We start from the raw sequence: 12354 nt of genomic DNA on the forward strand, positions 1-12354 counted from the left end.
CAGGATTTTCCGTTAGCCCGAGGAGCTCAAACTCTGGGTCCTCAGCTCCAAGCTACAGCTCCAAGCTACCAGAAGCAGGCTGCTCAGTCCCAGGCTCAGAGCAAAAGGAAGAGGACCCGAGGGGGTCCCCTGCCCCACCCCCATCTCCCAACTTCACACCTGGACCAGGTGGGCAGGGCCCAGGGCTGACCCGCTGAGGCCCATCGGCTAAGCCACTTACTTCTCATACTCAGTGTTGTCTCTGTCACAGCGAGAATCCTTGTGCTTTTGCCAGTCTTTGCCATGCTTGCAGGTGGTGAGAAGCACGACGTCTTCCCCGTTATGGACGTGATATAAGGCATTCCTGGTGTCTGACCCTATCCCTGTCAGGTACCTCTTCCCCTTGAAGACTAGCATGTACTTCCTGAGAGGAGGGATAGTGTTAAACTTCAAAAACCCCCTCTCCCCTCCTGTCCTGGGATGATCCTTAGAAAAGAGGGGAATAGAAACATCAAAGTTGGGTCGGAAGTTTTCAGTACTGATGCTGGCTTTGGCCAGCATCGCCTGGCCGATGTCAAACCCCACATCCTCGGTGTAGTCAGGCCAAGTGCCAGAATATAAATTAAAAATTAAATGATTCCTACCGCTGTTCCACAAGTGGAGACTCTGCACTTTGGATCTCAAGTTGTGCACATACTGAGGTGACAACTGGTCTCTGTCTAAAGTATCCAGACTCAGGACAAAGAGGCACGCCTGGCTGGGGTCCGAGGTGTAGAACCTGGAGCCCTCGATGGCCGCTAGAATGTTTTGGTAACTTTCGGCGATTTTCTCCCCTTTTTGCTGCGGGTATACGTAGACTTTGAAGCCGTTTTTCTTGCAAAGGGTGAAATCGAAGCAGGACTCCATGCGGCACTTCTTGCCTTTGTAGATGCTCGAGTTGGCGTCTCGCTTCTGCCGTGGGGAAATGTGCACACTGGAATCCTCGTTTTCCAATTGATCCCAAGGAACGAAGGGGCGCAGAGCGTCCGGGAAGCGGGGCCAGAAATGATCCGGACTCGGGTGGTGCAAGCCATTCCGACGGCTGTGCTCTTCTCTCCGGCTGTGGCTTCTCGATGCCCTAAACTGCAAGCCTCCGAAATAAAACAAAAGGGCGAGACAAGAGCCAGCTGAGAGCAGGATGAAATAGCGTTTTTTGGCCTGCATGTGTCCTGCCTGGGTCAAGAGGATTGTAAATAAACACAAGAATCACCCAAGTTTCCCAATCAACACTTTCAGCTCCAGTCCGCCATCTTCCCGCCTGTAAAGACTTCAAACTCTCCGCTCCCACCTTCTCTGGATGCCTTTCCCCAAGCCGTGGACTGATCCAGCGCATGTGGGCGATTTCTTTAACTTTCTCCCCTTCGGTCTTTCATCTTTGGGTTGCACAATAGACGGGAGAGAGCGGGGCTGAATATTTCGCACCCAGGGCGGGCGAGCAGCGGACTGTAATTCTCTTGCATGCAACAAGACGGAGGAAAAGAAAGAGAGGGGGGAAAAAAAGCTCCCGATGCCCAATCAATGACAAGACGAAGTGATTTCCTTGCCTCTCGGATTCCTCTCGGCGCCGTGGAAAACGAGCCCCGGGAAAGCAACTTCAACTCATCCACACTCCGGGGCAGGCACTCCGGTTCCAACAAGTCAGCCGATCTCCGGGTTCAGCCGGCTAGTGCATCTTGCAGCTGGGGCGCCGTAACCTCACAAATCCCTGCATCTCTCTTTATTCCCTTCTGCAGCGGCTCCGAGACTCCGGCGGTGTTTACTCCTGCGCTCGCGGGGCCGGCCCCCAGGACGCGCGGCGGCCCGGCAGAAGGCGGCGGCGCTGGGTGACTGCGGCGGCGCGTCCTCCCCGCGGGCAGTGCCGGCCCCGAGCGGCGCTTCCCAGGCCCCCGCGCGGTTGCTGCCGACCGCCGCGTTCGGTCGCCGAATGTTACCCGGTTCTGAATGTTACACTTACACATTCCATTCCCGACACGACAGCGCTGACCTCATCCATCCACGCAGCCCGCGCTGCCATTGGCCGAGCGTCACGTCCGGGGGGGGCGGTGCTTCCGCTGCGCCCATTCATAACCCCCGGCCACCGGCAGAGGCGCCGGCGCGGCGCTGGGGGTGCGGGTGGCGCGCGGGCCCCGGGGTGCCTCTGCCGGAGTCCCGGCAGGCGGAGCGGGAGGCGGCCCAGTGCGAGCCCCGTGGCCCCTCGGCTAGTCCCGGCCGGGACCCTGTCCTGGGCCGCACCGCCTCCTGCTGCTGCTGCTGCTGCTGCTGCGCCGGAAACCAGCGCCTCCCAGAGACGCCCGCTGGCGCGCGGCGCCTGGGGAACCGGGGAACCGGGAAACCGGGGACTGGCCGGCGCTTCCAGGGCCCCGCTGCCCCGGGCGCCCTCGAGAATCCCGTCTCCTCGCCTGCCTGTCGGCAACGCCTCCCCGAGCGGGCGGCTGGGAGTGTTCGGGTTCCTGGAGAAGGATGCTAGAAAACTGGAGCAGTGGGGGGAGCCCAAGGGATGCGGGAGGAAAGAAATACTTCATAGAAAGCGACCGCGGACCTTACGGATGCCTCTCCCCGCCCTGCTTCGACTCTCTGAGGCCCCCAATTTTTCCTTTTTACAAAGCATCAAAACAGGTCCCCTATTCCCTGCATAGCCCGTCCTTTTTTTCTCTCTCTCTTTCCCCAAGGAGATGCCTAAAGCCCCAAGAATAAAGAGGAAATATCACCATCAAGAGGAATCATTACAATCCTTCATGGCTGTCGGTGCCCTAAGAGAAGACACCTATCCCAAATCCTCAATAACTTTCCGCGCATCCTTCCCTCGCTTCCCGAAGCCCCTTGTCTGTTCTGTAGAAAGCTTCCAAGAGATCAGTCACAGCGGAAGAAAAGAGATTTTCTAATAGCTGAGGAGAACCCTGTTAATTTAAGCTTTTCCCAGCACCTAGTGATGTTATTCTCTTTGGGGCGTGGTGGGGTGGTGGTTTTTAAGGAGCTGTCTCTTAGGGATGGATGACTAGTAGAACTGCCAGCTGTCCCAGCTGTAGATGAGAAACTTGAGGCAGGAAATGACCTTCTTTACATTACTACAAGATGGTTGGTCCGCCCTTCAACTGCCCTACCACACCCCAGCCCCAAGCTCCCCCCAGGGAGCCTCACTGGACAAGTCAGATAAAGAGCTGGAGTCCGTCTAAAGGTCTTCCAAGACCACAAAGATGTGCTCACTCCCAAACAGTATTTCTGGTCCAAACCAAGCTCTCTGGCCTCAGAGCCTGAATTCTGCCCTACAGAGAACACCTCCCACCCTCTTCCCCAACCTAAGTCACAGGGGCCTGGCCAAGTTGGACAAACAGTTGCCTAGGGCAGCAAGCTGTTTAGTGATTGTTTATTATGGGAGTGACTGAGAGCTAGGGACAGACACTTCCCGGCTCTCCCCAGGCTGCAAAAACCTCCAGTGGGTGTGGACAAAGGGCATGGTTATAACAAGGCAGGGAGAAATGATCAAGCGGAAAATTTTAGACTTTTGTTGTGTCAGATTTGTTTTTAATAAAGGGGAGAAGGGGCCTGGGTGGGACATCACTGTACATTCCTGAAGTCTCTCCCTATCTCTGGCCTGCCAAAGATGAGGTAGCTTTTCCAGATTTGACTTGTACCCCCTGCACAATTTGGACAGGCCTGGGACAGAAATGAGATTTGTCATCTTCCAAATGCAATGACAATGATGCAGATAAATGCAGTGATTGAAACCACATGTGACCCAGGGCTCCCCCACAGCCTGGGGTGCTGAGAGCAGCCATGCAAGGCAGGGATCCTTCCGTTGAGATGAGGGTGCAGATTTTCTCTGCCCTATGGAATGGGGCTGTAGGGATTGCAGCCCCTCTATATCCTGACAGTTGTCCTGTGTGATCTTAGTGGGAGCCAGCTACTGCCCTTGGTCTTTTGCATCTCTTTCTGCTTTGACACATTTTTTCTTGTCTTGCCTAACCATTACTGATTCCCTCATCCCACGCCCCAGGGATACCCAGCCCTACTGTCACATTCCATAGTGGTATATACTGTGAGAAAAACTTTGGTACTGAAAATGAGAGAAAATCTGGATTCAGACCCCAGATCTGTCATTTACTAGTGCCTTGGGCATGGGGTTTAATCTCACTGAATTTCAGCTTCTCGTTTAAAAGGTCATAATAATAATATTTTTCTGAATCTGGAAACTGTAAACTGCTCTACATGTGTAACATTTTTTGCCTAAGTTCCACATTTCAAAAGCCAACTGGAATCTTAAGTAGCCCCCTATGGAAAAGAATCTTTAAAAAAAAAAGTGGGTATACGTATATGGATAACTAATTCACTTTGCTATACACCTGAAACTAACACAACATTGTAAATCATCTATACTCCAATAAAAATGTTTTTTAAAAATCATCTTATCCACAAATCCCCAACATGCCTCAACAAAATGAATGCCCCTTTTCTCTGTTACCCTGCCCATTTATTCATTCTTCTATTACTGCCCTTATTGCATTAGAATTATTATTTATATGTCTATCCCTCATCTAGACTAGGAACTCAACAGAAGTATGATCTGTATGTCTTATTCAGATTTTTGTCCCGAGCACCTAACCTGATGCCTGGAACAAAGTAGATGCTTCAATAAATGTGATTGCAAACGTTGGGGCGGGGGTGGGGGAAGTAGCCCCCTATGATGGCATCATATTGCATCTCCCTCAGTTTTATTTTCTCCCGAGCCCTTCTCATTAGCTGAAATCCTTTGTTTGTTTGCTTGCTGTCTATATTTCTTCACTGTAAAAGGAGCTCCCTGAGAACAGGAACCCTATCTGTCTTTCTCACTCCTGAATCCCCAAAGCCTACGGTAGTTCTGACACTTAGGTGGCGCTCAGTCACTGATTTGAATGATGAATGAATTACTAAAATTCTGCTTCACCTCAGCACCTGAACATGCTTGAAGAGAAAGGCCTCCATCGTAGTCTCTCAAAGCAGGACTGAGTCTCTTGTTCAAGGTAGAACTATTACAAACCAGGAATATCTTAACATAAGGCAAATCAGTCCATCGTAAATCCTTTAACAACATATGTCAGATCATGTAATTCCTCTCGTCAAAGGCCTCAAGGGGTCCCTATCTCAGAATATGAGCCAAAGCCCTCACGAGGCCCTGTGAGGTCCTACAGGATCTTCCCTAACTGCCTCCACCTCTATTCACCAGACCCCTTTCACCTCATTTCCTGCCAATAACTCTCTCCCTCCATCCCAATCTACTCACTCTTCTCCAACTAGCCTGGTTTCCTTGCTGTTTCTTATACATGCCAAACATGCCCCTGCCTCAGGGCCTTTGCACATGCTCATCTCGGCTAGTATGCACCCCGGTATCCACACTACATACTCTGTTCCTTTTTTTAAGTCTCTTCTCAATACCACCTTACAGCTGAGGCCACCTTTGACCTTCCTAAATAAAGTAGCAAGTCCTCCCCAGTTTTCCTAGCCCCTCAATTGCTTTATTTTTTATCCTTAACACTAATTGACACCTGTATACTATATATTGACTTGTCAATTTATCATTTACCTGTTGCATCTAGAATGTGAGCTCCATGAGGCAAGGACATGGATTTTTAGTTCACTGCTATATCCCCAGCACTATGACAGGGCCCGTCACTAAATAAGTATTTGTTGAGCTAATTAATTACTTGATCCCATTGTCTGTAGGGCGAATGGAGAATATTCAAGGCTAGAGTTCTAGTATCACAGACACACACACAGAGCTAAAGCTAACCCAGTGATTCAAGCCTTGCTTAATTTCCTCTTTCAGGAATAATTTTTCCCCAGGGCTGACTAAAGACCTGAAAGCAGCATGGCACACATGAAACCCAGAAGATGTGGATTCTCATCTTGGCTCTGCCACTTACTTTATAACCTTGAATGAGACACTTCTCCCTAAGTTTTGGATTCTTATTGGTAAAATCAATAGTAACTGTAATATAATGTATGTTGTGCTCAGTTCACTGGGTTACTGTGAGAATTAAATGAGTACAAACGGATAATGATGAGAAAGCCCTTTGCAGTCCACAATGTATATGGCAAACGTAAGATTTGACTGTCACACTCTTGGACAATTATGGACACTGGTGCATGAGATCATGTTTGCAAGTCAACAGCATTACATACATGAAATATCACCTACCAAACACTCAGCAGTTTCCAGATGCTTTATAGACTCTGGAATGGTCATTGACTATTATAAGCAAACAGGAAAAGGGAAGAAAGGGAAACACCAATGGACAAAAAGCAAAGAAGACTTTTTTTATAATGTATGAGGTACAAATGCTTTTCAAGGGTCTATAATTATATCTGCTGTAGGAAAAAATAATTGACTCCAAAATGTAAAAACAAACTAAAATATTGAAATTAAAAAATGCTTAAATTCTCTAAAATGTAACTTCAGGTTGACTGTCAAGGCAACCTAATAATTGTCATAAAGTTATATATAATTTTTATTTGACGTGGGCACATTTTAATGTTCTGGTGATGTGTGCTGGGTGGGGTCTCTAACAGTAAACATTCCAGGTTCCCAGAAAGGTTGGGAAACTCTGCTGGGTATGTGCTGATTGGTTACAGGAGGTGGGAGAAGACAAGCAAGCCAAAGAAAATTAAGGCATCGTGGAGGAGTGGAGAGATTCCCAGCCAGGACGGGAGGCCGGGTTCCAGTTCCTTCTCTGCCTGGAACTCAAGGAAACCCAGAGCAGGTGGTTTCTGAATGCCAGGTCTTAAGTGTTTCATCTGAAAAACACAGAGCAGGACTTGGTGATACCTTTCCACTTGAAACAGTCAAGGCTGCCCTGTGTAGACCAAGGGGGTAGAAGAGAGAAGGGAGTCGCTTAGGAGGGAGGAATGGGGAACTCCACTGAGCAGGGAAGGAAAAATGGAGTGGAAGTGAGAGACTTTTTCAGGCCTCCCACCGCCTGCCCGGTAGGGCAGCCAAGCAGGAAAACTAACCACGGGTGAAACAAGGGCAATTCTAGTGAGGATGTGTCAAATCCCGAGCCAGGTACTTTGTACACACTGTCTCTGCGACCCTCCCAAGGTTCCTAGGACACAAGTACTATCCCTATCTCCTATTGCAAATGAGGAAATGAAAACTCAATCCTGGGAAGGGGCTCCCTGCAATTCATTCATTCATTCATTCATTCCTTGAATAAATATTTATTAGGCAGCTACCCTGTGTAAGGTGTGGTGCCAGACACTGAGGGTACTTGTCTATAGTCCTTTGTCATTTACAAAGCGCTTTCATGAGAGGAATTTTGCTTGAGCATCATCAGAACCCTGTGAGTTAGGAAGAGGGTATGATCCCTATTTAGCTAGTGAGAACGTAAGGCTCTAGTTCGGGCTCTCTCAGCTGGAGGACTGTTACTATTTTGCTGAGCATTAATTCTTTTTTTTTTTTTTTTACTGTACGCGGGCCTCTCACCGTTGTGGCCCCTCCCGTTGCGGAGCACAGGCTCCGGACGCGCAGGCTCAGCGGCCATGGCTCATGGGCCCAGCCGCTCCGCGGCATGTGGGATCCTCCTGGACCGGGGCACGAACCCGCGTCCCCTGCATCGGCAGGCGGACTCTCAACCACTGCGCCACCACAGAAGCCCATGAGCATTACTTCTTTATTGCAGGGGCATGGCCTGTGCATTGTACGATATTTAGCCACATCCCTGGCCTCTACCCATTAGGTACTAACAGCACTCCCCACTCTCACCTGCATCGGCAGTTGACACTAAAATATCTCCAGGCATTGCTAAATGCCTCTCTGAGACAAAACCACCCCTTGTTGGGTGACCCATTATCCCAATTAAATGATTTACCCAAGTTCAGCTGATCTCCAAGTGGAGAACTTAGAATTTGAGCCTCATCTTCCGACTCCATGCCAAGGCTTGGACCCAACACTGCAGCTGCCTTTAGATAATCTAACTGATCTACCTTCTTCAAGACAAGCAGATCAAAAAATCTCATAGGCAGTCATTTAAGAAACTTTTATGAAGAACTTCATATGTGCAAGGCACTACGCTAGGCACTTGGAATCTGCAGTATAAAAAAATAGGTGGGTTGTCTGCTCTCATTCTACTGGGAGAGATAATAAAATAGCAAGTAGATAAATAAGCAAGATAATTTGAGCTAATTCTAAGGAGAACATAATGGATAATTTAATAGCATAGATTAAGATGAGGAAGAGCAAAGAGGCTCACTTTAAATGGGATGGTCGAGGGCTTCCCTGGTGGCGCAGTGGTTGAGAGTCCGCCTGCCGATGCAGGGGACGCGGGTTTGTGCACCGGTCCGGGAAGATCCCACATGCCGCGGAGCGGCTAGGCCCGTGAGCCATGGACGCTGAGCCTGCACGTCCGGAGCCTGTGCTCCGCAACGGGAGAGGCCACAACAGTGAGAGGCCCATGTATCGCAAAGAAAAAAAAAAAAAAAGGGATGGTCGAGAGGGGTAAATCAGGAGCTTGGGATGAACACACACACACTACTATATATGAGACAGATAACCAACAAGGACCTACTGTGTTATAGCACAGGGAACTCTACTCAATATTCTGTGATAACCTATATGAGAAAAGAATCTAAAAAAAAAATGAATATTTATATAACTGCATCACTTTGCTGTACACCTGAAACTAACACAACATTGTAAATCAACCATACTCCAATAAAATAAAAATGCTTTTAAATAGGACAGTAGGTGAGGAGCTAACATTTTGGCTGATTTCAGTTGATGAGGAAAGAGCCCTGGGAAGAGTATACCAAGCGAAGTGTCTGGCCAGTACCCAAGTCCTGAGGCAGAAGTGAGTCTATTTTCAGCAGGCTTTAGAATCACTAGATGGGTTGGTTCAAACACAGATTGTTGGGGCCCATCCCCAGAGTTTCTGATTCAGTAGAGTTAGGGTGTGGCCCAAGAGTTTGCATCTCTAACCACTTCCCAGAGGAGGCTGATGCTGCGGACCTAGGGACCACGCTTTGAGAACCGCTGAGTTAGTGCATCCGCGGAAAGGCTACTGTTTCTGGAGTGTGCTGAGTGCAGGAAGGAGGTCAGAGAAGTTGCAGGAACTTTAGCATGTCCTGGCACTGCAGGCCAGGCACAGTATTGGGATTTTATTTTCGGAGGGGTGGCTAAGCTTTGGAGGATTTTAAGCAGGGGAGTGATATGATCTGATTTCCATTTTTAACAGCTCCCTCTAGCTGATAGTAGGGCAAAAGTGGAAGCAGGGAGTCAAGTTTATATATCTATAACATACTTTTGAAAGTCTTTATTCCTTACGGTAACAACTGTTGTAAGCCAGGATAGCAAGCCAGGAGAGAAGGGGAACTTTACGTCCTGTTTTCATGATACAGAAACAATGACAATCAGAGTCAAGCCAATAAGCCTAATCGCTGGACAATTAGCCTGGGACTGCTAATTAGGCAAGATAGCCTGCCTTAGTATTTATCAAAACTGCACATTTAAATTGAAAATTTTCTCCGCGATCTTAACTCTAGTGCTTGATATAGTCCAAGTCATATATATTTATATTTAGCAGTTTCGTCCATGTGTGTTTCACAACTTGGAACTGACAGCTGTTTTCAGTGATAGGACATCCTCTTGCTGGTGTCTTCTGAGGAACAAATGGTGACAAAGGAGTTGCCCTTATCTCAGTCTGGATGCCATCCTAGGAGCCTTATAAGAGTTTTACTAACCCCTGGTGGAAGGCACAGATGCTCTACCTTGCTGGCTTGTCTTGGTAGCTTCTGTTTTCTCCCAAGACTTTCATTCCTTTAACAATTCATGTGCTGCACAGCCCAAACTCCAGGAGGAGAAACAGACACGGAAAGGAAGAATCACAATAAAAATGGCTCCATGGTATAATTTACTAGAGGAGGAAGTTGCTAAATTTGCGTGGGTCCCTATTAACATTTGTACATCCATTTATAGATGAGTAACTGAGAGAAAATGAGAAATGGAAATGTCAGCTATTGAAGGTGATGAAATCAGGACGACACCCACAATTCAAGCCAATTTTCCCCATTAGATTGTAACATTCTTTGTTATGCAATAGTCTGGCAACGTTCTCTTCACAACAGCAACAAAAAATTCAACTTCTGATAACCATTAGAATCAAGTTTGTCTTCTATCTAACCATTGAAAAATTTGTATCCTCTGACACTTCTGTGCTACTCATGGTGCATAATTATTGATGATTGCAGTGATGACCGAGAGAGACCCTGGAGGATCTTAAGGTAACTGCCAACTCACTCGAGGGAGGTTAAATTATGTCCAGTTCTATTTCAGTGATTTAAATGCATATCATGATGGTCAAAATCATTTAAAGCTGGTGGTCCATGTATAGTATATGGGGTAACTTGTAATTAGCATGGTCATAATATGAACTATAAAGCTAGCTATTTGATTGATGTTCCAAGGTCATTCTTTGGTCAAATTTCCTCTGTTTCTATGAATCCTGGATTCTTGAGGTCTTAAGAGGAAGTCTCCAAGCCAGTTTCAGGGAGTCTGTAGCCTTTCTAAATAGGTAAAAATATATACATACATCTACCAAAGTCTGCATGGCTGGGGACTGCCCCCTGACCTAGATAAACCATCATCCTGAAAACTTGCCATCTAAACAAAGAAAATCATTCCTCAAATTATACACTGTACATAATGTTAGGTCCACCCCAGTATATCAACCTCCCAGCAATTCTACCTCTACTTCTGTCTCTTCAGACACTTTAATTCTTCATTTCCCAGAGACTGACCCCATTGTAGAAGTGCAGACAGCTCAAGAACGTTAAGAAAAAAGGTAAGAAGAAGACTCATATTTAAATATATTTCAATATATTTATATGTAAATTTCAGCATAGGCTTTGTCTCTTTGAAAATCTGAATATTTAAATGTCACAAAAGCAAAAGCAGACTAAAAATATACATTCTGGCTTTAATTAAGCCTTGAGAAGGGAATTGCCCACAGAAGCATATTCTCACTTTCCCTAATTGTTCTCTTCTACTGGGAAGGAGCCTCCCCTTGCTGCTGGGCCAATAATTCCTCATCACACAGGAAAAACCCTGACTTTAGTCCCGTTTAAGGGTGGATAAGCCTGGTTCCTTTCTTGTTCTTTTAGGCCTGTGGAGGCTTGCTCTTGATGGGAACCCCCAGCCAAAGATTGCTCCAGGCGCAGGGCAGCCGGCCCTGCTGTTTTGTAAAACTGCCCCTCCCACCTAGTTACAGCCCCTCACCACCACCCCAACAGACAGCTTCTCCATCTAAGCTGCGATCTGACCTGTCACCCACTTCTTGGCTTTTCTGATCTTGGAATCCCTTGCAACAGGAACTGCCAATTGCTGTAAATTACAAGCTGCCTTGACGAAGAGAATGCTAATCCTTTGGGGGCTTAGGAAGAGACCACCAATCTTGTTTCTGAGGGTGAGAACACTCACATCCATTGCAGGTGGTGGGACACGCCACTGCAGTCCTGACCGCCTTTCTTACGAACAACATGGGTAGGGGGAAGGGCCCCCATGAATGACCTACAGCTGGTCCATCGCCCAGCTCCCATTTCATGGACATCCTCTTTTAAGAAACCTTTCTGATATTTCCCTGTCTGGTCTAGTGTTGTCATGGTGTCATATAGCAGTTCAGCTGTGTACATTTCTATTTGTGCAGAATATTCACCTAATGAGCTGCATTCCATTGGGGACAGGAGAGTAGAGTGGTTAAACCCAGGAGCTTTGGAACCTGACCACCTGGGTTCAGTCATGATTCATCTGCACCACACTGCCTGTGACTTAAGGCAAGTTAATCAAGGGCTCTAAGATTCAGTTTCCCCATCTGCTCTCCCGGATGATAATAGCCACTTCAGATGTATATGAAATAACGTATATAAAACATTTAATAGAGTACCCAGGACCTGCTCTCCATCCCTTCCCAGTTCTCCAGCAGCCCCTTAGAATTAAAGTGACTTGGTTTCACATTCTGTTTTTCAGCAGTTTTGTCTTCCAGAATTTGAATTAACGTCCTTTGTGATTAAGATTGGCATTTCAGCAAATCATGCTGAAGTGTTACAGTGGCTGTGAAGGGACATGTCCATTTATCCATTTATCCATCAATAACAAATATTTATTGAATGCCTACTATGTCCCAGGGAGGGCACGGGGAGTGTGCCATGTGAATACAACAGACCAACTGTCAGCCCGGAGAGACCGTGAAGGCTACCCAGGGAGACACACAGTAAATGAACTGATTAAGTACGTTCCAGAATCTAGTGCTGTCCAGGATATGAAAAGTGCATTGAAATGGAGATGCTATTTAAATAGAGTGACCAGGACGACCC

At 47.2% G+C, this 12354-nt stretch overlaps 1 protein-coding gene and 1 long non-coding RNA gene across 2 annotated transcripts in view; one reads left to right on the top strand and one right to left on the bottom strand.

The window, feature by feature from the left end:
* EXT1 (exostosin glycosyltransferase 1) overlaps window positions 1-1970 on the bottom strand; it is a 292828-nt gene extending 290858 nt beyond the window's left edge. Inside the window, exon 1 of the mRNA XM_027092574.1 lies at window positions 221-1970. Within this exon, the coding sequence (XP_026948375.1) occupies window positions 221-1182 (962 nt within the window). The 5' untranslated portion in view covers window positions 1183-1970. The remainder of the gene's footprint in view (window positions 1-220) is intronic.
* A 7032-nt stretch (window positions 1971-9002) lies between these two features.
* Window positions 9003-11927, top strand: LOC113612596 (uncharacterized). The gene is made up of 3 exons (XR_003429889.1): window positions 9003-10266; window positions 10751-10826; window positions 11353-11927. It is a non-coding gene; the product is annotated as an uncharacterized LOC113612596 (long non-coding RNA).
* The last annotated feature ends 427 nt before the right edge of the window (window positions 11928-12354 follow it).

The sequence above is a fragment of the Aethalodelphis obliquidens genome, unplaced genomic scaffold (genome assembly GCF_003676395.1).
Source record: "Aethalodelphis obliquidens isolate GAN/ISIS:26980383/991018 unplaced genomic scaffold, ASM367639v1 scaffold79, whole genome shotgun sequence".
Taxonomy (NCBI): Eukaryota; Metazoa; Chordata; class Mammalia; order Artiodactyla; family Delphinidae; genus Aethalodelphis; species Aethalodelphis obliquidens.